General features: G+C 42.3%; 1 protein-coding gene and 1 long non-coding RNA gene across 3 annotated transcripts; one reads left to right on the forward strand and one right to left on the reverse strand.

Moving 5' to 3' along the window:
* Window positions 1–722: 722 nt before the first annotated feature.
* Window positions 723–2876, reverse strand: LOC143418620 (uncharacterized). Its single transcript, XR_013098640.1, has 3 exons — window positions 1276–2876; window positions 976–1195; window positions 723–885 (listed from the first exon to the last, which is right to left on the reverse strand). It is a non-coding gene; the product is annotated as an uncharacterized LOC143418620 (long non-coding RNA).
* Window positions 2877–2883: 7 nt separating this feature from the next.
* On the forward strand, window positions 2884–23366 carry LOC101469245 (von Willebrand factor A domain-containing protein 1). 2 transcript variants are annotated; one of them, XM_004544773.5, is made up of 6 exons: window positions 2885–3195; window positions 18043–18582; window positions 18719–18997; window positions 19693–19968; window positions 20145–20432; window positions 20542–23366. In XM_004544773.5, the coding sequence occupies exons 1-6, from the start codon at window positions 3126–3128 to the stop codon at window positions 20559–20561; spliced, it is 1473 nt and encodes a 490-aa protein (XP_004544830.3). In that variant the 5' UTR covers window positions 2885–3125; the 3' UTR covers window positions 20562–23366. The 2 variants fall into 2 exon arrangements, with proteins under 2 accessions (XP_004544831.3, XP_004544830.3); XM_004544774.5 differs by lacking the exon at window positions 18719–18997 and having other exon boundaries at window positions 2884–3195.
* The last annotated feature ends 1855 nt before the right edge of the window (window positions 23367–25221 follow it).

Below are 25221 nucleotides of genomic sequence, written 5' to 3' on the forward strand. Positions count from 1 at the left end.
AGTGTGGAGTCACACTGGATTTCCAGCTTCATACATTGTGGCCTCAAATATTTAACATGAAATGAGTGGGGAGGAGAGCCAGAGAAAATTTAGACAAGAGTAACATTACAAAGCTGCAAAAGAAATTCACATTTTTGAGTCAGACTTCAAACATTTGGGGTTTAGAGTTACCGAGTGCTTCTTTAAAGGAAATTATTTGTTTTCACTTGTTTTCTACGTAAGTGAGCAGTAACCCTTCTTGAAAGTCATTTTTAAAAATTGCCATGTTATTTGCACTAGCGGTTTATACAATTGATTGTTTGGGGGAAACTGTATAAATTCTTGAAGGATATTTACATGTGTGCTTATGTTGTTCTGACCTGTGGAATTGTTTTTAATTTTCATTTTTTTTACAGGAGTAAAAAGGTAGATGTGATGTCTGATTAATGGCATATACACATGCAAGATGCTAATCGGCCATTAAGATTTCTTATTGTATAATTGATATCTGACAGCACGTGTATCTGTATAATCTTTTGGAAGTTTAGCTAGCTATGTTCTATTGTTGTGATATCAACTTTTTCCCCCTCAATTTGCCTGTGAGGAAGCATTTGCTCAAAATTATTATCTGAATGCACTGTTATACCAAACATATTTGCTTTTCAAAGATGAGCTCTATAGATTCTCTATAGACAATGTCAAAGCTGCCAAAGGGGGGAGTTGTCACGGACGAGAATGCGGTGGACTCAAGAGCAGACTCAATTTGCTTAGAACTGTGTATAATTTATTGAAAAGAACAAAACGTGAACGGAACTGGGTTTAACAAAAACCATACGCAGAAAACTAAAGGAAATCCGTGGGCGGAGAAACCGGCGTAGAGCACGGGGAGACTTCTAACGGGAACTTCTGTAAACACAGGGGAGAAATGTTACTGAATGGGAAACAAACGAGTAAGGGACAAAGGTACGGAGTGCCAGTGAATAGTCTTGGGCTTACTTGGCGACCCTAGTCATTTAACGGGGAAAAGGCTGCCAGGGGTGTATTCCAAAGAGGGTCAAGAGTGGAGAGTCCGGTCCAGATTTCGAAGAGATGGAGAATACAGACTGAAGGGCAGGCTGAGGAGAAGTGGAGTATATAATCCTCGGGTTCCGAGCAGATGGGAGGACAGGATGGAGACCAAAAACAGCACTACTGGTGAGTGCGATGGGTGGAGAATCTGAAGAATACAGGAAACAAAAACATATTAACCCAAGGTCCAGATATACAGAGTCAGAGCTCAGAGGAGGCCGAGTTTACCACAGATGGTAGCAGGACGAACTGGCGAGGAGTGGCAGGCCGTGCTGGCTTAAAAACCCTCTAGGTGGAGCCCCAGAGATTGACAACAGGTGATGAGCTGGCCAACTCCACTCCCAGGGACAAATGACAGGAACCTGGACCACGCCCAACCAGACACTCCCACAGCATATGACAGGAGTAGGAGAAAGGATATAACAAAAGGTTACAGCACAATGGGTCGCAACTGCTTCACCTTTAAGAAAAAAAAAACCAACATACAAAAACAAAAAACTTACACCTGGGACATAAGCATATGACAAAAAATAAAAGATGTTTTATTCAACATGTGTCTGTCCAACAATATTAAAGTCTGCCTGCCAGTGCCTCTTAGCCTTATTAACTATAATTGAATTATTGTTTAATCCAGTGATGTCAAACATGTACTACACCAAAGGTCCCACTGGGTGACTTTGCAAAGTGTAAAAATTGCAGAGTGGCAAAAATTTGTTATTTTGTTAAAAATGGATTGTCATGAGTGATTGCGCAAAGTGCTGTAGTCTGATCTAGACATCTCATGATTATAGCCTTTCAAATTAACAATACATAGCCAATACATAACCTAATGAAAGTAGTTTGATCAAGCAGAAGCAAAACAAAATAAGTATCATGCTATACTGCTAGAATGGGTCTACATTGCTGAGCTTTTTCTGAAACCAGATAACCTGGGAGTGACATCACTTATGAGTTCCGACACAACTACACATCAGGTTGATGCATGCCATAACAACATGAATGGTGTGAGAGGGATGTAGGGATAAAAAGAATTTCCGGTTACTACGTAAGTTGGGACGTAGATCTCCTGCAGAAGTCTAAATCAAGCTTAACTTGGGATGCTGTGACGCTTAAACCGGAAGTAGCCTACTCAGGCACACATTTCCATCCCAGAGACTGACAGACACCACGAAACTGCACTTTCGAGGACATGGTTCACGTCATGGTTATATATAAATAGCAATTTCCCTCTCTCTCTCTCACACACACACATCCATACAGTATGTATCGAGACAGAATAAAAATGTTTCCTCTTTAAAACATTATCTTTCCGTCTTTGGATTCCACCCACCACATAGGAATTAATATTGTCATGTTTGAGCTATTTCTCTACAGCAGCTTCATCCTGGCAGCGTGCTCACACAGGGCAGTGTCTCAACAGGCCACATTCAGCCGGTGCTTTCCATTTATTGATCCTTATCTGGTTACAAGGGTACACATTCACACACGGGGGGCAGGAAACTTATCTGAGAGAAACATGTGAACTGGCCTTCGCTTTAATTTTCTTATGATCCCGTCACGGTCTTTCTGTCTCTGAAAGTGGAGTTCAATTTTGTGGTCAGCTAAGGGGGCTAACAAAAAAAAGACAAATAAACTGTAGATCACATCATCCAGCGTTTGTTAATTTGCAGAGAAAACAGGTGAGCGCATTTTCTTGCAACCAGCGCGGACACAAGAAAATGCTTATGATTAGCATTTCAGGACATGGCTGCTGACCTTTGGACCTGGTTATGAAAGCTATAAAAGACCAAAGTCCAGAAAAAAAAACCTAAGGCTTAATTTCACTGCTCTGCAGCTGGTGGAAGAATAGTCTAAAGTAAGCTTTTCTCTGCTAAGGAGATACGATGTCCGACACCTTGTCCTGAGACAGGAGTGCGCATGACGCAGGTGATCGCTGAAGCTTTCAGCCGTGAGAGCTGCCCACACCTCCGCAGACCGAAGGAGCACGGAAGGCGCTGTAACCAGATCCCGAGTCTGTTATTTCACCTGCCCGTGCTGTTTCTAAACACATTCATGTATTTTGAGGTCGATCGGGAAGGATGAAGAGCGTTTTTCTTCACTACGTTTTTTTCTGGGTGACGTTACAACTGATTGCTGTACCTGCCACAGGTGAGTCGCTGACTTCGGGATACCACACCGATACGATAGAGACGATGGGAAGGTATGACGCCGAGTGAAAGATAAACAGCAGCACGCAGGTATAATCCACAAGCTGAAAGCTGGCAGTGGCATTTTAGATCCAGAATAGGAAAACATAACTTTTTAAAAAATCGAATTGTGGGCGGAAAGCGCGTTTTAAAAAAAAATTCTTACAATGAGTTCAATGTTTTGTTTTAATGTGTGTTGAGTTGTTTCGCAGGCATTTCATGAGTAGCAGACCAGGAATCATTTCCACATGCAGTCTGGTTTGAACAAGCTGTCACACGGATGGCGTGTCCCAGGGAATTTAGTGGTTTATTGCATAACAATGTTTTATTACTTTTTAATTTAGGAGCCCGTAAAGAAAAACGATATAATCAGTATAATTATCTATAATAATCATAACGGTTTCTAAAGGCTGTCTGCAATGTCACTATAAAGAACAGAGTTTTATTTTTTTTTTAGGAAACCTTTAATCAACTAAAAAACTTTTAGTACTCAAAACATTCAGTGTAATAATACTAAGTGCTTGCTCTCCATCATAGTTGAGACATACATATTGTATTTGTACACCTATAGATAAGTTAAAGGCTTTCAAATGAAATAAGATGCACTGATGTAACCAATAATGTGATTCTAATAAGGGGCTTTTCCCCTTGATGAAGTCCAGGTGGCTTTAACTGGACTAAAGTTGTTTTTGAGCCTTGCTGTGGAACAAATTATTATTTTTAGTGATATTTAAATTCACCAAGCAATGGAAATGTATGACACCAGCCAACGTGGATGTCAGCCATGTTGAAGAAACTAATGCAAGCTTTAAGTGTCTTGACTGGCCGCTCTATAGAGCCAGGAGAAGTGTGGGCGTTTTTAAAAATTGATGGGTTTTGGAGCTTTTCCTTTCTGCTGCACTTCTGATGCTGCTGGAAAGAGTCTGTCTGACTCCTGAGCTGCAGCCAATAAATCCAAACTTTAGACAAAGTTAAAGAAAAATAACAGTTGGAAAAATGGTAAATCAAACAAACACATTCATAAAACTGTAAAGAAAAAAACAAAGTCAAACAAACGGGTAAACTCCATGTTCTTATAGTTCAACATAATCAGTATAATTGTAAAGTGTAGAAGTAAATTTAAATCTACTTTGATATACAAAGAGGTGTTTACAAAGGTTATAAAGCTAGTTATGTAGCTATTTGGTGGTTACGTGTTTTGATATTTACATGTTTACATGTTTGAATGTTTAGACATGCATGTTCAAACCAGTAATAAGTATGTGTTATATCTACCTGGTTGTTTTCCCTGTTTTGATCTGAGTATAAGATTTCCTGGCTTCTGAGAGGCCAGTGAAGTATTCATGAGGGCGGCACACAGGAAGTGTGGGTTGTTGTTGCAGGGTGCTAAAAGTAAAGAGGCTGCTAAAAAGTTATCAGTCTCCGTCTTGCTGTTCCTAATTATTCAGAGAGATTCCCAACCATCTAGTGAACCCTCACGTTACATCTGGTGGCAGCGGTGGGATTTATTTTCTTGATGGATCTGTGTATTTGGTGAGTTTTACTCCCAAGCTGCGGATAAGATCGTTTTTTTTCCCCCGCTGGGATTTATCCCTCTCTGTGAACAGCTGATGAACTGAAAATAATAATAGTAATAATTTTTGGAGATAGGAAGGATTGTTGCAGCTTTTCTCTCTGTTTTTGTGATTTTTTTTTTTTTTTTTTTTTTTTTTTTTTGAGCTGGATATTTGTTGGGAACATGTCGGCTGACGAGAGTGAATCTGTGCATGAGCTGCGCTCTTCTCCTGTGCCACATTCGAGGTCAGTGGATGCAATGCGGACTGTTGCTGCTCCCGCCCACCATACCGTTTCCAGTGCCCTGACAATAGATCTTCCACCTGTTTTTAAAGGAGATGGGACTGAATCTTTTACTAGTTGGTCTCGTCGCTTTGAAGTGGCAGTGCAAGCTATGACTCCACCTGAGGTAGATTTGCCAACTGTGATGTCCTCTGTTCTGCCTACTCGTCTAGCAGATGCTGCATTTTTGTACTGGGACAGTTTGCCTTCATCAGCCCAGAAAGACTATGATCTAGTGAAGGATAAGCTGAAAGAGGTTTTTGGTCCAAAATATTCTCTGCCATTCTTCCAGACACATGTGAATGCTCGCCCCCGGAAACCAGGTGAAAGTTTAGATGTGTACAGCGCGGATATTACCCGTCTTGTGCTTGAAGCTTTCCCTAACTATGACTACAATGCCTTGGAAGGTGAAAAATTTCGCCGTTTTGTTGCTGGGTTGGACCCCACCTTGCAATCTAAGATTCATGAGATGGGTGCAGAGGATCTCGACGGAGCCCTGCGCATTGCCAGCCGTTGTGAGAGAGCACGGGCAGCATTGCAACTTACAGCTGCAGGATCCTCTCATATTCCGTCTTCAGAACAGGTTGCTATGATACGTCCTCAGCCTACTGATGCTAAACTTCTTCAAGCGGTTGAGGAGCTCACGCTTACTGTAACCAGCCTGAAACATGAAGTACAGCAGTTACGGGAGAAACAGAGTTACCTTGCCCAACGTTTGGACTCCAGTCGTGATAGATCCTCCTCTTCCAATGTTCAGTACAGCACCCGCAGTGCGTCCCCGTCGCCTTATCATGCCAGACAACATTCCAGAGACTATTGCTCGCCTGAGAGGCGTTATCATCGTGATCCAGAGTCTCACCGTGAACGTCCTTCTTCCCCTGTTCCCCAGAGGTTCAATGAGTGGGACAAATGTGAGAAACACGATCAACGCACATACCCTTCCCAACAGCCCCCCCCAGTATTCCAGGTACAATTACCCTGACAATAACAGATACCGACGCAGTCCCAGTCCTGCTCCACGTAGAGTTAGAGATGCTGCGTCCTACAGTAGGACCGGTGTTCGTTTCCAGTCCCCGGAAAGGCCTGCACATTTCACCTCCGGCCCACAGGGAAACTTTCATTAGCTGCTGTTGAGGGGCAAACATCAGCTACAGTATCAGGGCCCCAAAACCACATCCCCCAGTTCCCCTCAGAATCTGATGGATCAGTCTCCTCTAACGTCTTGGCTATTGTCGAGGGCATTGAAGTGTGTGCTCTAATTGACTCTGGTTCCTTTGTCTCCCTTGTGAGTGAAGATTTTCGAAACGCTCATCCAGCTTTGAAAAAACGGCCTATGGTAGCATCCTCTGTGCCAGCTCGTTCGGTCAATGGAGAACGTCTGGAAATCTTAGGCAAGTTAACCGTTGGTATTAGGCTTGGGACTCAGGTATGGCAGCAGGACTTTGAAGTCCTCAGAGGTGCTTACCAGCCAGTCATTCTAGGTTGGGATTTTCTGCAGAGGCACCATGCTCTTCTCGACCTCAAAAACAAAGTGCTGCAACTGTGGGACATGAAAATTCCCCTGTTGCCCAAAGGACATGAGGTGGCTGCCTGCTGTAATGTTTCCGTGTTAGCGCCAACCAAAATTCCAGCTATGAGCGAAACTCTGATCACAGCCTGTGTGTCAGCAGCCACACCGGCTTCTCCTGTTCCAACAGACTACTATGGTGTCTTGATCCCTAATCCAACATGTGACATTGTTGTGGCTCACACTCTCAGTGAAGTTCAGAATGGTACTACAGTGGTTCGAATGCTTAATCCCTCCAGTGATGAAATCGAACTGTACCCTGGACAGCATCTTGGTGAGTTTCATTCAGGCTCATCTGTTGATATCATTCCACTGGAGCAGACATGTTGTGCTACTTCACCTGTGTATGATTCGACTCTGCCGGTAGAAATAGATGAAACAAACTTGTCACACTCCCAGGTTCAGTCCCTGAAATCACTTCTCCAGAAGTATTCAGGAATCTTCAGTAAGCACTCAGAGGACAGAGGTCACACAGGCATAATTAAGCATCATATTCACACAGGTGATGCTACACCGATTAAACAAAGAGCCTATAGAGTGACACCTGAACAGAGAGCTGAAATACAGACTCAAGTTGACAACCTTTTAAAGGCAGGTGTCATCGAAGAAAGCTACAGCCCATGGGCCGCCCCAGTTGTTCTGGTGCGAAAGAAAAATGGTACGTGGCGTTTCTGTCTCGACTATAGGAAACTCAATGCAGTGACAATCAAAGACTCTCATCCTCTTCCAAGGGTTGATGATGCACTGGATGCGCTGTCAGGTTCTGCCTGGTTCTCCACAATGGACCTTCAACATGGCTATTGGCAGGTTGAACTGGAAGAGAAGGATCGTGAGAAAACTGCTTTCACAACCGGCAGTGGACTTTACCACTTCACTGTTATGCCCATGGGACTCACAAACGCTCCAGCCACATGTCAGCGGTTAATGGAGATGGTACTTCGTGGCCTTCCCTGGAAAACCTGCTTAGTGTATTTGGATGATGTCCTCATTTACAGCCGCTCTTTCGCAGAACATCTCCAGCATCTGGAAGAAATTTTCGGCAGATTCCAGGCAAGTGGCTTGAAGCTAAACCCCTCAAAATGCTGTTTTGCCAAAGATCAGGTACAATTTCTTGGCCACATTGTATCAAAACATGGCATCCAACCTGACCCCAGAAATGTGAACAGTGTGCAAGCCTGGCCTATTCCACAAACAGCGACAGAAGTAAGGTCATTCCTTGGACTTTGTTCATATTATCGCAAGTTTATTCAAAACTTTGCGCACCACAGTGTCCCCCTACATGCTCTCACTGAGAAGCATGCAACTTTTCAATGGACTTCTCAGTGCCAGGATGCATTCATGTATCTGAAACATGCCCTCTCAAACCCTCCAGTGGTTTCATTCCCTGACTTCACATTGCCATTTTCTCTGTATACTGATGCTTCTAGCACAGCTATTGGCAGTGTACTAGCTCAAAAACAGGGACAGCAAGAGAAAGTCATTGCCTATGCTAGCCATGCGCTTACAAAGGCAGAAAGAAAGTGGTCGACTTATGATCGAGAACTCTGGGCCATTGTTTGGGCAGTTAGACATTTTCGGCACTACCTCTACAAGCAGCCATTTGTTATTGTCACGGATCACAAGCCCCTCCTGGGTCTTCGGAAAATACCCATTGACAGTGATAGAACTGGTCGCCGTGCTCGCTGGGCTCTTGAACTTGATCCTTTTGAGTGGACTGTGATTCATAAAGATGGCCACCGCCACCTCAATGCGGACGCACTGTCACGTCGCCCTGTCACTGGTGAAACCGTAGAGCAGGACACAGTCTGCACTGCTTCTGCTACCTTGAAACCTGAAGAGAGGTGCGTGGGTCCTGCAGGCCCGCCCAACCATAGTCCCTGCAGTACTGACCAAAAACACATTCCATGCAATGACCTTCCTGATCCACGACTGCAGTGTGCAGCGCTATCTGTTTCATCCACATTTGTGCTTGAGCTGCCTGAAGATGATCTCAAAAGTGAACAACAAAAAGATCCTGTACTGTCAGAAGTCATTGGCTGGAAAGCTAAGGGTCAGAAACCACCCTACTGGCGTATGAAAAAATGCCCACCTCAGGAAAAAGTGCTATGGCATGAGTACTCTAGACTTACCTTTCACAATGGCTTACTCTGTCGTAAAGCTTTCAACCCGTCCCAAAAGTCAGTGTTGCATCAGTTGGTTGTTCCTGAATCTTTAAAAGACACTGTCCTACAGCTGCTGCATGGCAACCCAGTGTCCGGTCACCTATCAGCAGATAAGGTCCTGAAACGTGCTCAGCAGCTATATTACTGGCCATTCATGTCACGTGACATCAGAATATGGTGCACACAATGCACTCCATGTGATGCCAGACGGAATCCCACACCTCATCACAGAGCTCCAATGAAAACAATTGTTGCTGCGGAGCCATTTCAAAAGGTGGCAGCTGACATACTTGAACTCCCCATTACGAGTCGTGGCAACAGGTACGTGCTCGTTGTTCAAGACTATTTCTCGAAATATGTCAATCTCTATGCTATCGCAGACCAACGTGCCACAACAGTTGCAAAATGCCTGTTTGACAACTTCATCTGTCAGCACGGCGTCCCTGAAATGCTACACACGGACCAAGGACGTCAGTTTGAATCTGACCTGGTGAAACATCTGTGTCAGCTGCTAGGCATCCAGAAGACACGGACCAGCCCATATCACCCTCAATGCGACGGGATGGTCGAGAGGTTCAATCGAACACTTATTGACCAGTTAGCTAAGTTACTCCTTCAGCAGCCTGGCGAATGGGATGACTGCCTCAATCAAGTTGCTTTGGCTTACAACACCAGTCCTCACTCTACCACGGGGTTTACGCCATTTTTTCTCACACATGGACATGAGGCACGGATGCCTGCTAATATGCTGTTGCCTACCAACATGTCAGCATCATCTACTTCTGTTTCTCCTGCTGACTACGTCACCCAGTTGACTCAGAGACTTCAGTCTGCCTTCAGCACTGCTGCATGGAACAGAGATTGTGCCCACAACCAGCAGAAACAATTGTACGATAGGGGCATCAAACACACTCCTTATGTTCCGGGTGACTTGGTGTGGTTAAATGACCCCACTACAGCAAAGCAGAAACTTGCTCCACATTGGAAGGGCCCCTTTGAGATATTGGAGTGCCTTGGAACAGATGGAGAAAACCCTGGTGTCACGTACAGGATTCGCTACCTCCTGGACCAATCAGACAAGACTCAAATTGTTCACTACAATCGTCTCAGGCCGTACAAAGCACCTGTTCCTAAAGGTGGAACCAACTCACCTGCTGGTGACATACCTGTACAGCCCCAGATTCCACAGTTGACTGCATTATCAGGTGCGTTGCCCTTCACAGCTTCAAAATCTGCAGCTGAAGGGAGCTGGAATGTTCAGGGCCGCAGCCCTGCAACCTCATCAGACCCTCAGGTTTGTCAGCCACCACCTCTAAACCAGTCACGACCCCATTCCCACTCTCCTTTGTCCCCTTCTCCTCGGTCTGAGACTGTAACGACTTCTCCCTCTGGCCATGTGGTGATACACCAATCAGACATTGTCCCTTCAACTCCTCATCGAGTATCTGGTGTTTCACGGCGATGTGGGAGACGTCAAGTTGTGCCTCCCAGATACCTCAAGGACTATGTTTTGAACTGAACTTGTTTTTGGTTTTGCTGTTGTGTTATTGTTGTCCCCTTTGCTTGCAGCATGTTGGGGGGTTTTTTTTCTCTTCCTTTTCTGTAGGGAAACGGGGACGTTTCTTATGTGAGGGGGGGAGGAAAATGTAAAGTGTAGAAGTAAATTTAAATCTACTTTGATATACAAAGAGGTGTTTACAAAGGTTATAAAGCTAGTTATGTAGCTATTTGGTGGTTACGTGTTTTGATATTTACATGTTTACATGTTTGAATGTTTAGACATGCATGTTCAAACCAGTAATAAGTATGTGTTATATCTACCTGGTTGTTTTCCCTGTTTTGATCTGAGTATAAGATTTCCTGGCTTCTGAGAGGCCAGTGAAGTATTCATGAGGGCGGCACACAGGAAGTGTGGGTTGTTGTTGCAGGGTGCTAAAAGTAAAGAGGCTGCTAAAAAGTTATCAGTCTCCGTCTTGCTGTTCCTAATTATTCAGAGAGATTCCCAACCATCTAGTGAACCCTCACGTTACATAGTATTAGTACATGTCTGTGCTTTAGGAATATTTAGCCTGATTGTGCTGTTGGCCATCACACTGAGAAAAGTAGATGTATAGGTTGTTGAGGTACTAAAATGGGCCATTTTAACCCGTTGCTAGGTGGTTGCTAGGCATTTATAATTAAACTTTTGTGGATAAAAAAGATTTTTTTTTTAATAGCTGTGAAATTAAGATGAGGCTTTCTTAAGGCATTGTAGGTGCATGGAGGCTAAAAACAGATCATTTTAGCCTGTTATTAAATGGTTGCCAGGCAACATATTAGTATCATAATATATTGTGCATAACTCTGCTTTATGTTATTGTTGGGAAATAAAAGCGATACAATGCTTTAGTGAGACGTTATAGGTTCGTAAATGCTAAGAATGCGTCATTGTTGCATGTTGCTAAGTGGTTGCTAAGCAGTGTGAGGACATCACAACATCTGATATTCACAAAAACCTTCCTAAATATACCTTTCTGCCAAATTTGGCTGCTCCAATCACTGTTGAAGATAAAGTTGCTGACAAACACACCACTGAAACAAGCCCCTCCCCTCAAGGCAGCTTTCTTCTGATTGTCTGCCTATTGCAAACAGTTGGGCAGGGCTTCTGTGCTCAAGGTGGTGAGCTTCTTAATTCATTCAGTAAAAGGACTAGATGCTACAATCCCTGATACGGCATTGCTTTGAATCGAGAAAGTCTTGAGGGATGGCTGTTATGAGGAAAGGCAGCCCAGAAACTTTACCAGGGGGACGCATTGTTGTGTGCCTCAGCTTCACAGGGTGTTTTGTTTTTTACCCAAGCTAATCTGCCATTTTTACCGTTTACCTTCCTTGGTTAGTTTTAGGGATTAGAGATCTGATCTAGATTATCATATTACAATTTAGGAGACATCATCAGTAGTGGACCTTGGATTCATCGGGTGTTTCGGCCATTATGACTAGACACCCTCATCCAAGGAGGCCGTGCCAGGGTTGATCAGGCCCCAGAGTATGTCAATGGTTTATGTTAATTTTTTATTTCTTTACTACTTTCTTCTGTTTAGTTTTCTACAATTTATTTTCTTCTATCAATTCACTACAACTGAGAAGTAATACTTACCTCTTTAATATTTATGGAACCTCACTTATTCAAAGGTATAGAAAAGATGATAGAGAGAGGACAAAAGAGACAAGATAGGAGAGAGCAGAGCAGAGAGGAGAGCCGGAAGGGGGGGGGGGGCACCTGATCTGGCGTCCCACACCTCCCCGCCGGATCGGGCTGTACGCTCGACCTCCCCACCTCCTCCCAGAAAAGGGAAGAAGCAGAAGGGAGAAGAGCGGAACATTTTTCCATTTCTTTTTTCTCTTTCATTCCTCCTTTAGGTTTCACTACCATGAGGTTAACTGCACGGCTCCCAAGAGGACCTGGGGTCAACCAGCAAAATTTTTAGTGTTAGGTTTTCTACCCTTTTGTCACCCTCTACTGAGGCAGGCCCACCACAGGTTGATCAATCCTGGGCGTGTGTCTCACGGTTAGCTGGCTGCCTTAGCTGCCCAAGTGATGTCAGCCCTCTTTAGCCATAGCCGGTGACTGGTCCTCTCAGCAGTGTTAGCTAGTTCTCTTATAGCCTGCTGTTGCGCCTGTCCTCTGATTCCAATCTCTCTAAGCAGTTTTGCTGTTGCATTGTTAACAAAGCCCCTGCACCCCACTTCCAATGGGCGCTCCTTGATCTTGCAGCCTCTGTCCTCTGCCTGTCCTTTCCAAAAAAAAAGTCTATTAGACTCCATTCCCCAGATTTCACTCCATGTGAGTTTCCTCTTTTCCACACACTCCCAATCCATCCAGCGACTCTGCTCGGCCAGCGCTACAGCTCTGGCATGTCTTACTGTTTCCTCCTGTCGACGCACCTCCTCCACCACCATTTTTTTGACGTTCCATTACAGATGTCTGTTGCCACAGAACCAAACTTGTCAGTGTTTTCTCTCCATTTCAAGTCATTACAGCAGGCCAGTCAAACAAACTGGAGGCTCTTACTGCATTTGAACCACAAATATGGGAGTGGTAAGAATCATCGTGTGTGTGCGTGCGTGCGTGCGTGCGTGATGTCATGTCCACGTTGCTCACAAGCTGTTCGCCATATTACAGTGTTTTCCCCAACTACAGGGAAAGTGGTTCCTGGAGGTTCTCATTGAAATTGATTGTAAAAAAAAAAAAAAAGAGAAGAAAAAAGTGCTACACCAAAAACCCACCAAGATATTGCTTTGGTTGCCAGCAGATTACCATGTTGCCAGTAGTTTTTCCATGTTTTCCTGCAATTATTTGCTAACTACTACCCCAGAGGTAATACATCATGGTAAAGGAAAATGGAGACACTTCACCTTCAAAGCAAAAGCTGTGCTTCAGTGCTACACCCAGCATTTTTCAAAATGTGGAACTTTTATTTTGAAGGCAAAGCGCCTCCAGTCTCCCTTCAGCTCAGAGCTGTCAACGGTTTCCATTCAGACTGTGACCGCAGCACTATGCTAGCAATCAAAGCAATTACAAGCAAGCGTTTTTCCAACTGGTTAGAGAATACATATTGTTCCCTAGCAACAGGCGGTTGCCAGGGGGTCACTGACTGGTTAACAGGTCTGTGCGATTGGGACTTCAGCAATCACTTTTCTGTTGAACACCATCAACTTGAAGCAATCACTCAAGTGTTACAATTTTTTCCCTCCTGACCAGTGGTTGCCAGATGGTTGCGTAGGCATGTAGGCTGGAGCCTTAAGAAACTCCTGTGGGGAGCTTTATTTCCGGTGTCCTATTCGCGCCTTGTTTACGGTCCAAAACAAGTTTAGCAAATGAATGAATCAAGTGGCGATTTACATTTCTATATATGTCTTGGGCATTTACCCAATATATCTGTAAATGATGTTCATCGACTTGTCGATATTTTTTCCCCCGCGCCTCAGAGCAAAAGAGAAAAGGTATTCAAATTTTATATTTCTCAGTATCTATAAACAGCTGTCCCTCGTTTATCGCGGGTGTTATGTTCTAAAAATAACCAGCGATAGGTGAAATCAAGTAGCCAATTTTATTTTTTGACGGTGCAAAACGTTTCGCGGACATACAGTACTGCACTTCAGAGTCACACTGCTAGCGATCGATGCAGCGATTCTGTACTGTACAGGAGAGACGTCACGGAGGAGATCGTCTGCAGCGATCAGGAAGCAGGACACAATGTGATGTAAAAAAAATAAGCATGCAAACGTGCACTAAAAAATCTGCGAAACAGCAGGTGAAAGGTGAACCACGTTATTAGCGAGGGACCGCTGTAATTTTGAAGGTAAGTCACAACATACCCTTCGTAAATACTAATGCATAGAAACCCTTACCAGCAATCATTCATTTTTTGTGTGGCTTTTTTTCACGGTTTGTTAACATGCTGTGTAGGTGTGTACTTGACTAGCTGATATCGACATAACGGGGGAAACATCTGGTTTGACTATTGTTCACCTGTAGTTTGAATGCTGAACATTTGCCTATTTAAATCATAAGACCAGTCACTATACAGAGATGTGCTTCTGAATGTGGACGATGTGTCTTCTGATTCTGTAATGCAGTTCTGCTTGTGTTGAGCGATGTAAACAACTGATCGATCTAAACTCCTTAAACGTCAAAATTGATCATTAGATTTTTTTTTTATGACACAACAGTGGTGAGTGTTCCCACCTTCTGCTCTTTGTAACTTAACGCGATCTTTCCGTTTTCGAGTTTTGGACATGATTTTGGAGTATATCTTCGCAGTAGCGATTGACCGCAAAGTAAAGCTACCGGAAATGTACAACCCTACATCCGGTCTCAAACCAGGAAGCTAGCATTTTCTCGTGCACAGGGTCTACTGGCATGCGTTGTGCGACACTATCTGTTTTGTTTTGTTTTGTTTTTGTTTGTTTGTTTGTTTTGGGGGGGTTTTCTTGCTTGGGCCATGCAACAAAAGTTTCCCACTGTATCAAGCGACTCACACGGTGTGACGTACCTTCGCATGACCGTGTGGAATGACAGGAAGCGGACGCTCATGGTACACATGAAGACCGTGAGGGCTGCAAAAAGTCATGGCATACAGGCAGATTGCAAGTGTGCTCAATGTTGACAAGGACATAGTCAAAGCTGTGGTCCTTACAGATGGCTACATCTAATTAAAAGTAAATATTTGACCTGATTAGCTGTGTTTGAGATCTGGAAAGCAAACATGGAATGAGAGCAAGTTTTAATCAAAATGAGGTTTTTCGTTTACTGCCTGAAAAGCTGAAGAGCATTGCACGAATAGTGTGTAAAATATTTTAGATCATGATGAGTTTAGAAAGTAGCCTTTGTTGATTCTTCTCTGACATGAACCGGGTACTGTGCCATCTGTCTGTTGGACTCACAGGGAGCATATCTGTCACTGATCCGTGCAGCACCGCGTCATGGCATATGGCACCGGCACAGCTCGAAGCCAATTATATGACAGATGATTCGCTCAAATCTCTCACACACATTTGCATGCATTTCTCCTCTGAGGAATGCACCGAGATGTACAACTTCTGTACATCTCAACAAGCAAGTCCAATCTCCCCTCATCTTTCTGTCTCACTTTTGGTCTTTTTTTCCATCCTTATGACTTCTCCCTTCTGACACAGTGTACATTTGTCACAGTGCTTTCACTTTATCAAAGTTTCTGCCCTTCCCTCTAAAAGTTATTACTGTTTCATTAACAAAACTCAGATATATGAGGGATAAATAGACTTAACTCTATTTGGGTAGAATCACCTTCTGTCCAAACTGTGCTAAGAACCAATGTCAGTCTATTTGCAACAGATGTGATATATTACAAATATAGAGCATTTTGTGAACCACAGGCATGAATTTAGGAGAAATCACATGCAGAGAGAGCACAATAGTTTGTCAGAGCAGATAAGTGGCTCAATCATTAACTGGATGCAGGCAGGATGGTGCTTGTAGTTAGGATTGATTTTTTTTCTTGTTTAAAATTATCCCAGTAAGACACCTGTTTGATGACAAAATTCGCCACAATTGCTTCTCAGAAGCAAAGCAACCAATATGTGTTTGTCCAAGTCGAGAGATCCTATAGAAACTGGATGTATATTCCCTTTTTCTCACCGCATTGGTTCTTCTTCTTCTCCTCTTTTTTCCCCTGATTTATCTGCAGTGTAAACCCATCTCCACTTTCATATAATAAATCTCCTTCTGTGACCAATCCTGTTGGTTCCTTGCTATTATAAATCCTCTGCGATCGCTGCACCTGAAGTGTTCTAGGTGAAATGTTTTTTCTGACGTGTGTTGGAAGCAGCAGAGAGGATTGTTCTCAGTTATGCATGAAATAAGACACCTCATATACGCCAACTCCATGTCATACTTTATATCAATGCCTCCCCGCGGACAGTAACTGCACCTGTGACAATGATACGATCTGCTTTGTATGGGTTACATGAAAGCAGTGTCGCTTTTTTATTTGACACTAATAGAGTCATGATGGCGTCATTTGTCACTGCCAAGATTTTAAACTTTCTCTCAGGAGGAAGAGCCAACCTTTTAAGACACAATTTTTTTTTGGAACATTTTATATTAAAACTAAAAAATTATCTGCCTGAGCTGTCATTCAACCTGCACAAATTATGCTAATATTGCTTTTATTGCTAATATTTTTTTTAAATATAGTGTCATTTCATGTCATTTCATCAAATGCTTCCCATTTGACCATCTCAGATTTGTCTGAAAAGATTCCAGGAGAAGCAGAGAAACGGTTTTACGTCCCTTCTGTCACTGTTTTCTGAATAAATATTTCAAGGAATGAAGGTTCATTTTCTTCCTTTTGTGATTCTGACTATTTTCAGAGGAATGTTTTTGTTTGCATGTTAACCTAATAAACAGTGTGACCTATGAATCATTAAAGCATTAAAAATACTCCTAACTTGAGGTCAACCAGTGTTGTCTACACATAACAGACAACTTAGTAAAGAACCCATTTTAAACAATATCTTTAGGCTCTTTGATACTAGCAGCCTGTCACGTAAACAGAATTTATTTGTGTTACTTTAGATGCATTTATGAAAAATTTAAAAAATGACCCAGTTTCACAGGTATAAAATTGTATTTTCAATTAGATGATCCCCAAAGAAAGCTGAAAAGTAGATGTACTTTAAAAAAAAAATTAAAACTGGCAGTTCCTAAGAAAAACTAGATCACTTCGATTTAAAGTAGCTTAACAACTACTGGAATCATTGGCATAAAATTTGTCAAATTGTTTGAAACCCTGAGGTAATGCTTTCTTCTTCTTGCCTCAGACTCAAAGCTGAGTCTGTGCCATCAGCCTCAGCTGTGTTTAATATTTTGAGCTGACAGTCAATTGATTCCTTGATATCTCGATGAGTTGAAGTCGGCATGTTGCGTTTAATGAAATGTGAGGTGTTAGATGTAATAAAGAACCCGCACACATTTATCATCCGTGACGCTTTGATTATGTTGTCTTTAACTTTAGAAATTTGTTGTTTACAGGCCTTAACTAATTAGATTCCCCATCACTGCTCTCTGTGGCATTCATCGATGCAGCAGAGACACACAAAAACAACCAGCTAATGAACATATTGGAGCTAAAAACCGAAACACTTGATTAGTAAAGATGAAAACTAGAGCTATAAATATTTCTATAAAATATGGGAAGGATTTTGATTCAGTTTTGATTCAGGTAACACAAACATAGTGTTATGCACTTCTGTGCGATGTTTAATTAAACAGTCTTATTGATAATATAATGCCTATAATATATTTTCCTTAACAAGCTTGCTCTCATGGCTCTGTTGAGTGCATTCACAAGAAGATCCAAATGTACACATGGGAAATGTAGTCCAAAACTTAAAAAACACTTCAGTTAACTGTGATGATTCTACAAGCAAAAGTAAAAATCAACAAAAGACACAAAGCAGGGAAGCAGAGGATGACTCGAGGGATAAAGGCACTGATTATCTAAGAAAGGAGTAGAGCACACAAAATGAATACCCAGGAAAGCAGCATAACAAATTTAAACAGGTAAGAACATAAATAAATGGTGAAGGAAGTGCATCAGGTTTAGTTAATGAACCAAATAACTAAATATGATACAGCTACTACTTGTTTGAATTCTCTATGATGGAGGATCATTGCCACATGTTGAAAATAACCTTCCAGTTTTCCTCCTCTTCTGTGTAGTGCTGAACTGCTGTGAGGGGGACATTCTCCTTTTGCTGGACTCCTCGGGAAGTATAGCAAACTATGAATTCTCTCGTCTGTCGTTCTTCGCCGCCGACTTGCTGCGTCCATTTTCACTGGGCCGTGGGCACGTGAGAGTGGGGTTGCTGCAGGTGGGCACCGACCCTCACCTGGAGTTCGGCCTCGACGTCCACAGCAATCAGGAGAGTCTGCAGTCGGCCATGCAGGGCATCAGGCAGCTGAAAGGAGACACCAACACTGAGGCGGCGCTCGGCGTTGCCCGCGAGCTGCTGACTGAGACGGATGTGAAAGTGCCAAAGATTCTCCTGTGGCTGACTGACGGAGTGCAGCCTGGTGACGTGGACAGACCAATGTCAGAGCTGAAGATGCGGGGAGTCTCCGTGTTAATAGTGTCAACTGTACATGGGAACTACCAGGTGCTAAAACGTGTGGTGACACCTCCGCTGGACTCTCACTTATACTCTGTGGACATAGACAACATTGACATCATCACAGAGGACCTGAGGAAGGCCATGATAGGTGTGTATTTGTGTGTTTGAAATGCAGTATGCGGTCTATTGTAGACTCAGCAGATGGTTAATGACGTTCAATTCCAGAATTATTTTCTCCAGTTTTGTGTTTAATGCCTGCCTCCCCTCTCTTATCTCATCTGTAGAAATCATTCGTGCTGAACGGCTGCGTGTGGTTGATTTGACCTCCCACAGCGCTGTGTTGCAGTGGCGCCCTGTTCTGAGTGAAAACAGTAGTTATTATGAACTCTGGTATAAGTCTGTGAGCAAACCAGGTCGTGAGATTAGACGTACTTTAACGGGAGACTCCAGCAGGGCAGAGCTGAAAAATCTGCAGCCTGACACGACCTACACAGCGTCCCTCCGCCCAGAGTCCAACCAGGCAGTGTTTAATACACTCACCGTAACCTTCACTACTTTTCCTGGTAAAAAACATTTAATGGGAAAATTCTCTTTTAATGCATGTGATTCCCTAAAATGAAAAATAATTGAAGAGCTTGGTAGAAATCACTGGCATATCTTTCACCAAAGGCACCAGTTAAGGAGCTTTGGCTCTTTTCTCATAATCTTACTTAGACAATGTTCACAGAGTAATTGTTAAATGGTTTTTATTCAGATTTCAGATGTTATTATGTTGCTTTTATTTAGGTTTCCATGCAAGTCTGAAGCTATTTACTGCTGTATTTTTGAAGTTTGCAGCTCTGAAGATGAATTTTTATAATAATAAATAATAAATAAGATTTATATAGTGCCTTACAAGAAACCCATCGTCAAAAGCCAAAGGACTTGGTCAATATGTGGCATTTGAACTCTCCAAAAGTTGATTCTGTTCATCTGGACGTAGTGTTTTCAGTTGGAGAAATGTTTCGTCACTCATCCAAGTGACTTCTTCAGTCTCAGCAGACTGCAGGTTTCCCCAACCTTATAAACAGCGTTTAAGCCCAGTATATTACAATACCCCATTTTACTCATTCAGTTGCAGTTTGAAGCATGCTAGGGTTTCTACAGGAAGTTAAAACTGATACTACCAGTGTTTTAGCACCAAAAGTTAAAATTGAATCCTGAAAGCCATCTTCTCACCTGCTGCTGTGTGTGTCCCTTCTTCTTGTGCACTCCTCAGATGTTTTAAGCCCAGCAGTGGTCCACCTGTCAGATCATGGTCCTCATCAGATCCGTGTAAGCTGGGGTCCTCTGCAGCTGGCTCGGGTACAGCAATACACAGTGGAGTACGGAGCTATTCCCAGTTCACATGTCCGCACTGTGACCTTACCCAGGCATAAAAATTCAACCTTACTGACCGGCCTGGAGCCGGGCACTCAGTACCTGGTTACAGTCACTGCTCTGCAGGTGGATGGAAAAGAAAGAGCTATGTCTGTGAGAGCCTGCACACTGGCAGGTACTGATATTCCTTCTTCTTCCAGTTCAGTCCCATGTCTGCACTGGAAGCTGACATTTAGAAGTTGATACTTAAAGGCTCTTTTGTTGTTTTTAAATAATTGCTATTTGTAGATTCTGTATCAGCCTTACTTATTACCAGGCTGCTTAAATCTTTGCCTCTGTTCCCTCTTGCAGAAGCTCTGCCTGCTCTGATTGACCTTCAGCTGGAACCAGTAAAACGACGGGACTTGGGGGTGGAGGAGATGCAAGTAAAGTGGCAAGCCAGTCAGGGAGGATTAAGAGGCTACTGGATCAAATGGGAGACAGAAAACCCCCACAGCACCACCTCTTCAATGTACCTACCTCCTAGCTCCCGTTCAACGCAGCTCACCCATCTTGCACCAAACAGTCGAGTGTGTGTGTCCCCCATCTACAGCTCGGGCCGAGGAGACGGGCTGTGCTGCACTGCCACGACTCACAGAGGTTAGCTGGGCTAATTATCACCACTTGCATGTTTCCCTCTGCAATTGTGGTCATGCAGAAGGTTAAAGGAAGTGCAAATTTATGTTTTTCTGTCTCTTTTCTCTGATAGATTCCAGACAGTGGGGTTAACAACCAGTCTAAACCAATCAGGCAGCCAAAGCAAACCACTCAAGCACTAAATAAGTTGAATGCAAATATTTCATCTTGAAATTAATTCTAGTGTGAGGAAAAGGCTTTTTCAACAACTCCACCACCAACAAAGATGAACAAATACACATGCCACGTACTTAAATCTTTTTTCCAGGCAATGCGGGAAGACAATATGCCACATCAGCAGTGTTGGGCAAGTTACTATGAAAAAGTAATTAATTATAGTTACTAGTTACTACTTCAAAAAAAGTAACGGAGTTCGTAACTGAGTTACAATATTCTAAAAGTAATTCATTACTTGAAAAGTAACTATTGCGTTACTTTAAAAAAATGTTTAACCCTCTGGGGTCCAAGGTATAATTGGCCATTTTTAACTACTTTTGATTTTCCCTCCACATTTTACCTTTAAAAACGATTTACTTTGCCTTGTTTGGTCTCATTCTTTTCAGCACAACCTCACGTGTCTAAATTTGCAGTCCTGTTTTCATTTTGACATACTGTATTAACACAATTGATCTAAAATCAGACAAAAAACATAAAATCAGAGTAGAAAAAGTTATATTTGTACTGTAACAACCACAAACATGTTTAATGAATCATATTTCAGAACTTTAAATGCAAATATAAATTGTCAATTTTAAAATCCTATGCACAAGTTTTGCAAACAACAAAGTTATTTGCATCCATTTACTTTTTACCTTGATTTTTTTAAAAATAACCATTTCAAACTATTTACAGAACAATCAGCTGTTCTGCATTCAATAAGATGCCACACAAATTATTTGTGCCACTCCAAAACAATAATTTCTGTCCACTATAAAGGAGAACATCACAGCCTGATACCTGCAGGCCTGACAGCAGCAGGTGTATCACTCCTTTTTTTTACCTGGGGACAGCAGTCGCCTCATTGTTCTGACACACAACACAAAACTATCCACAACACTACACACTACAGTAACTACACAAAACAACACATTAACTACACACTCCAAACACGCTAAACGTCACAAATCTCTCACATCTCAAAACTCTCTCTCTCCCCCTCTCTCTCTCTCTCGCCGTCACTCCTGAAACTTCCCGGTTTTGTTTTGTTTTTTTGTTACTCTCTGCTTATGTCTGCATAAGCAGAGAGCGCTTGCTAGCGCTGTCCTTAGACAGTAAACGTGATGAAACTATTGAGGAAAAAACGCCGCGTATATATTGTTTATCGTGACTCTGGTTTTGCGTGGCCTATCAACACAATTTACAAACTGGTATATATCACCTTGTTGCTTTGTCTTTAAGTGGTCATGTGATTGGCTTACCACGACTACTTTATTCTTCCTCAGTCAAACAGCAGCACTCTTGCAGGTGTTGTAGACAGTGATCGTGATTATCGTCCGCGGGAGCGCGCGCAGCTGCTTAAAGCTGTAGCGTCCAGATTACTTACAGCTACTTTCGGCAACTGATATAAAATGCGGTAAGCTGAACACAGCTTCAACTGCCTGTTTGTTGAAAAATAGTAACGGACCGCATTTTCTTGTTAGTAACTGTAACGGCGTTGTAACGATAGGAATAGTAATTAGATTACTCGTTACTGAAAAAAGTAACGCCGTTACTTGTAACGCCGTTATTCCCATCACTGCACATGAGTAATCCAAGGAGCTTGAAAAGAAAGCAAATGGACTCCTTTAAGTTGTAGTTGCTTTCCTTTCCAAGCTCCTCAGATTACTATGACCATGCTGACTGAGAACCTACACAGACATGCCACATGAGTTTATCCATATCAGTCAGAGGTATCAGTCACAGATACATTCACGTACACACACTCGCATACAGTTGTGCTCAGATGTTTACATACATGTCATGTTCATTTAGGACTTTTAATCATTTCTATGAACTGTTCTTTTTCCAGGGTGGAATGATTAAACACAATACACCTTTTAATGGCTTTAAAAAGTCAAGAACTGAGTGCACAAGCTTGAAATTATTTTGGATTTTCTTTAATCCACACAGGGTCAAAAGTATACATACACCCTCACTCATATTCTGTTGTTTTTCTACCCAAGTTGAAACTTGAAAATAAACAACGACAACCACTTTCAATGTGTGTTTGGGATCATTGTTCTCTTGAAACAGCAAGTTTCATCTCTCCAACTACTGATTGGAGGTGAATTTAGGGTAGTTGTCTTTCTTGATTATTCCATCCACATTGTGTAATGTTGCAGTACCACTGCTATCAAAACATCCCAGAGCATGATGTTACCACCACCATACTTGAAAGCTTCACCTTTACTTCTTCAAACTTACCTCTTGTCATTGTGGCCAAATAGCTCAAACTTTGTCTCGTTTAACCATCAGAAGCTACAAATTTTCCATTTTTTTCCTTTGTTGGCACTGCTCAGTCCATGGTGATGTAAAACGAGTTTCCCTGTGGACAGTGATGCTGATGTTTCAGCAGATTCAGTGTCATTACATGTTTACTCTCTTCTGAGAGTGACAGGTTGCCAACGTCTGAAAGATGACCCAAAGTGGAGACACATCTGAATAACTTGTACTTATGCACAACTTTTTGAGCTTGTGATCTTGGAATCTGCATTTGTTTGGAAATGGCTCCAAGAGGCCCTCCTAACTTCTGTAAATCTACAGTTCTCCTTAGAGTTCCTTGGTCTTTGCCATTGTTCTGAGTATTGGTCAATCCAATGACTGCTGTCAAACAATCCTTTTTATACTGATGAAGAGAAACTCATCTGTATGTATATTTCTGACCCTGTGCAGATTAGAGAAAAACCTAAATAAATTCAAACTTGAGCATCCAGTTCTTGTTCTGTCAAGTCATTAAAGATGAATGCTGTACAATCACTCCACCCTGGAGAAAGAGCAGTTAAAAGAAATCGTTCAAAGCTCAAAACTACCACGGCATTCATGCCCACAGTGAGTGAATGTAAACTTCTGACCACAACTGTCGACAGCATTGAGAGCTAGTATGATAGTTAGTGAAGTGAGTGCACTTTTGTTCATTTGAAATAAGCTCTTGTTTTTCTTAAAAGTATATTCAACAATTTTAGTCTTCTGTTTGTAAATTAGTTACTTTTTGGGTTATTTTTAAGTAGAATCTGAATGGGGATTTGGTTACAGTGCCTGGAGCAAGATCTGTTTTTATGATCAGCTGGAGAAGTCGCCAGTGAAAGCATGCTTGCAGTGAAATGAAGAACTTAAGTGCCCCATTCATCTGTGACCTGAGCAGCTGAACTACAGTACCCTGATAATCAGGCTGAGATGCATTTTGTTTTCTCTTCCTTACTCAAGATGCAGGCATCAATTCAGGTCGGTAACAAGACTGGAGCTTCTGTGAAAGTCTTTACACAGCTCAGCTAAAACTTGAAACCACTTTACTGCGTTATTTTACCATTTAATTATGGCTACATTTACAAATGCACTTGGATTTTTTTTTTTTTAAACCAATATTAAATCATTCTAATAAAGTTTGAGAAATTTTGAATAAAAGGTAGAGGATTGTGATCTCAGCTGAAATTTTGTAATCCGTGAAAACTTTCTCTGGCAGATGATCAGAAACTGTTTAGTTTTGTTTAGAGATGGACCGATCCGATATTACGTATCGGTATCGGTCCGATACTGACCTAAATTACTGGATCGGATATCGGAGAAAAATAAAAAATGTAATCCGATCCATTAAATATCACGAAAGCACCTCACAAAACTTGCAACACGCCGTAACTCACCTCAGAACGTTAGCAGTCGGAGCAGTATGCATCACGTGATAGAGCGGCTGTGGCATGCGGGACCTGTCAGTGGTCTGGATAGCATGTGGAGCTTCGCTAGCAACCCGGCATTTCATCTCCGACAAAGTTATCCCCGAGAGAAGTAAAGCAAGTGTGTAAGTCCATCTCTGAATGTTTGTAAAGCATTCCTGCGTTAAGCTTAACAAGCGATATATGGAGCGACTGCCTCTTCTGGCTGCTACTTCAATCATGAAACTGCTTAACGATCAGCTGATCGGCTTTTCTGTCGCGAGTCCGTCTCTCTTGTTTGCTTTTGGCCCACTTTGCACCAGAAAGAGGAAACCAGCGGCTGAACAACAGCAGCACGTTTAAGCTTGATAAGCTGTTGTTAGAATTTATTTAATATTACTTTCTACTCAAGGATCTTTTTCTAGTAGCTGACGGCTGTAACTGTGCAGGGGCGGATCTAGCAAAGTTTAGCCAGGGGGGCCGATAGGGCATTAACAGGGAAAAGGGGCACAAAGACACACTTTTCTTTATTCTCATTTAAAATGTCTAGCTTTTAATAAATAATTATCTGAATCTTACACCCAAAGTTTTAATTTGATGTAAAAGGAATAGAAGTCCATTACTGTATATAGTAACTATTAAGTCTACGGTAATATATATACCCTAGTAAGCTATAGTACTTTTTCCTTTGGGAAGGTACCATCTGTGCAGTCTGCAATTTTGCTGAAGAAAGATGTTGAATCTATTTAATATTTCTTGAAAAATAATTGATTTCTGTGCATTTTTTTTCACACTGCATCAAATTAAGGTGGATTACGTCGATTAAGCATCATGAGGTGGAGCGTGGAAAAAAAAAAAAAAAAAAATGACAAAGGATGAACTGAAGCTCTGCCATCACGTAATGTCGC

This window comes from Maylandia zebra, linkage group LG5, assembly GCF_041146795.1.
Source record: "Maylandia zebra isolate NMK-2024a linkage group LG5, Mzebra_GT3a, whole genome shotgun sequence".
NCBI classification, from domain to species: Eukaryota; Metazoa; Chordata; class Actinopteri; order Cichliformes; family Cichlidae; genus Maylandia; species Maylandia zebra.

What these genes read in the sequence shown, in the direction of transcription:
- LOC101469245 (XM_004544773.5), top strand. Translation starts at nt 3,126, where the DNA reads ATGAAGAGCGTTTTTCTTCACTACGTTTTTTTCTGGGTGACGTTACAA. An exon ending in GAGAGCCTGCACACTGGCAG is followed by an intron (nt 19,969 to 20,144) that starts GTACTGATATTC and finishes TCCCTCTTGCAG; the next exon opens with AAGCTCTGCCTGCTCTGATT. An exon ending in CACTGCCACGACTCACAGAG is followed by an intron (nt 20,433 to 20,541) that starts GTTAGCTGGGCT and finishes TTTCTCTGATAG; the next exon opens with ATTCCAGACAGTGGGGTTAA.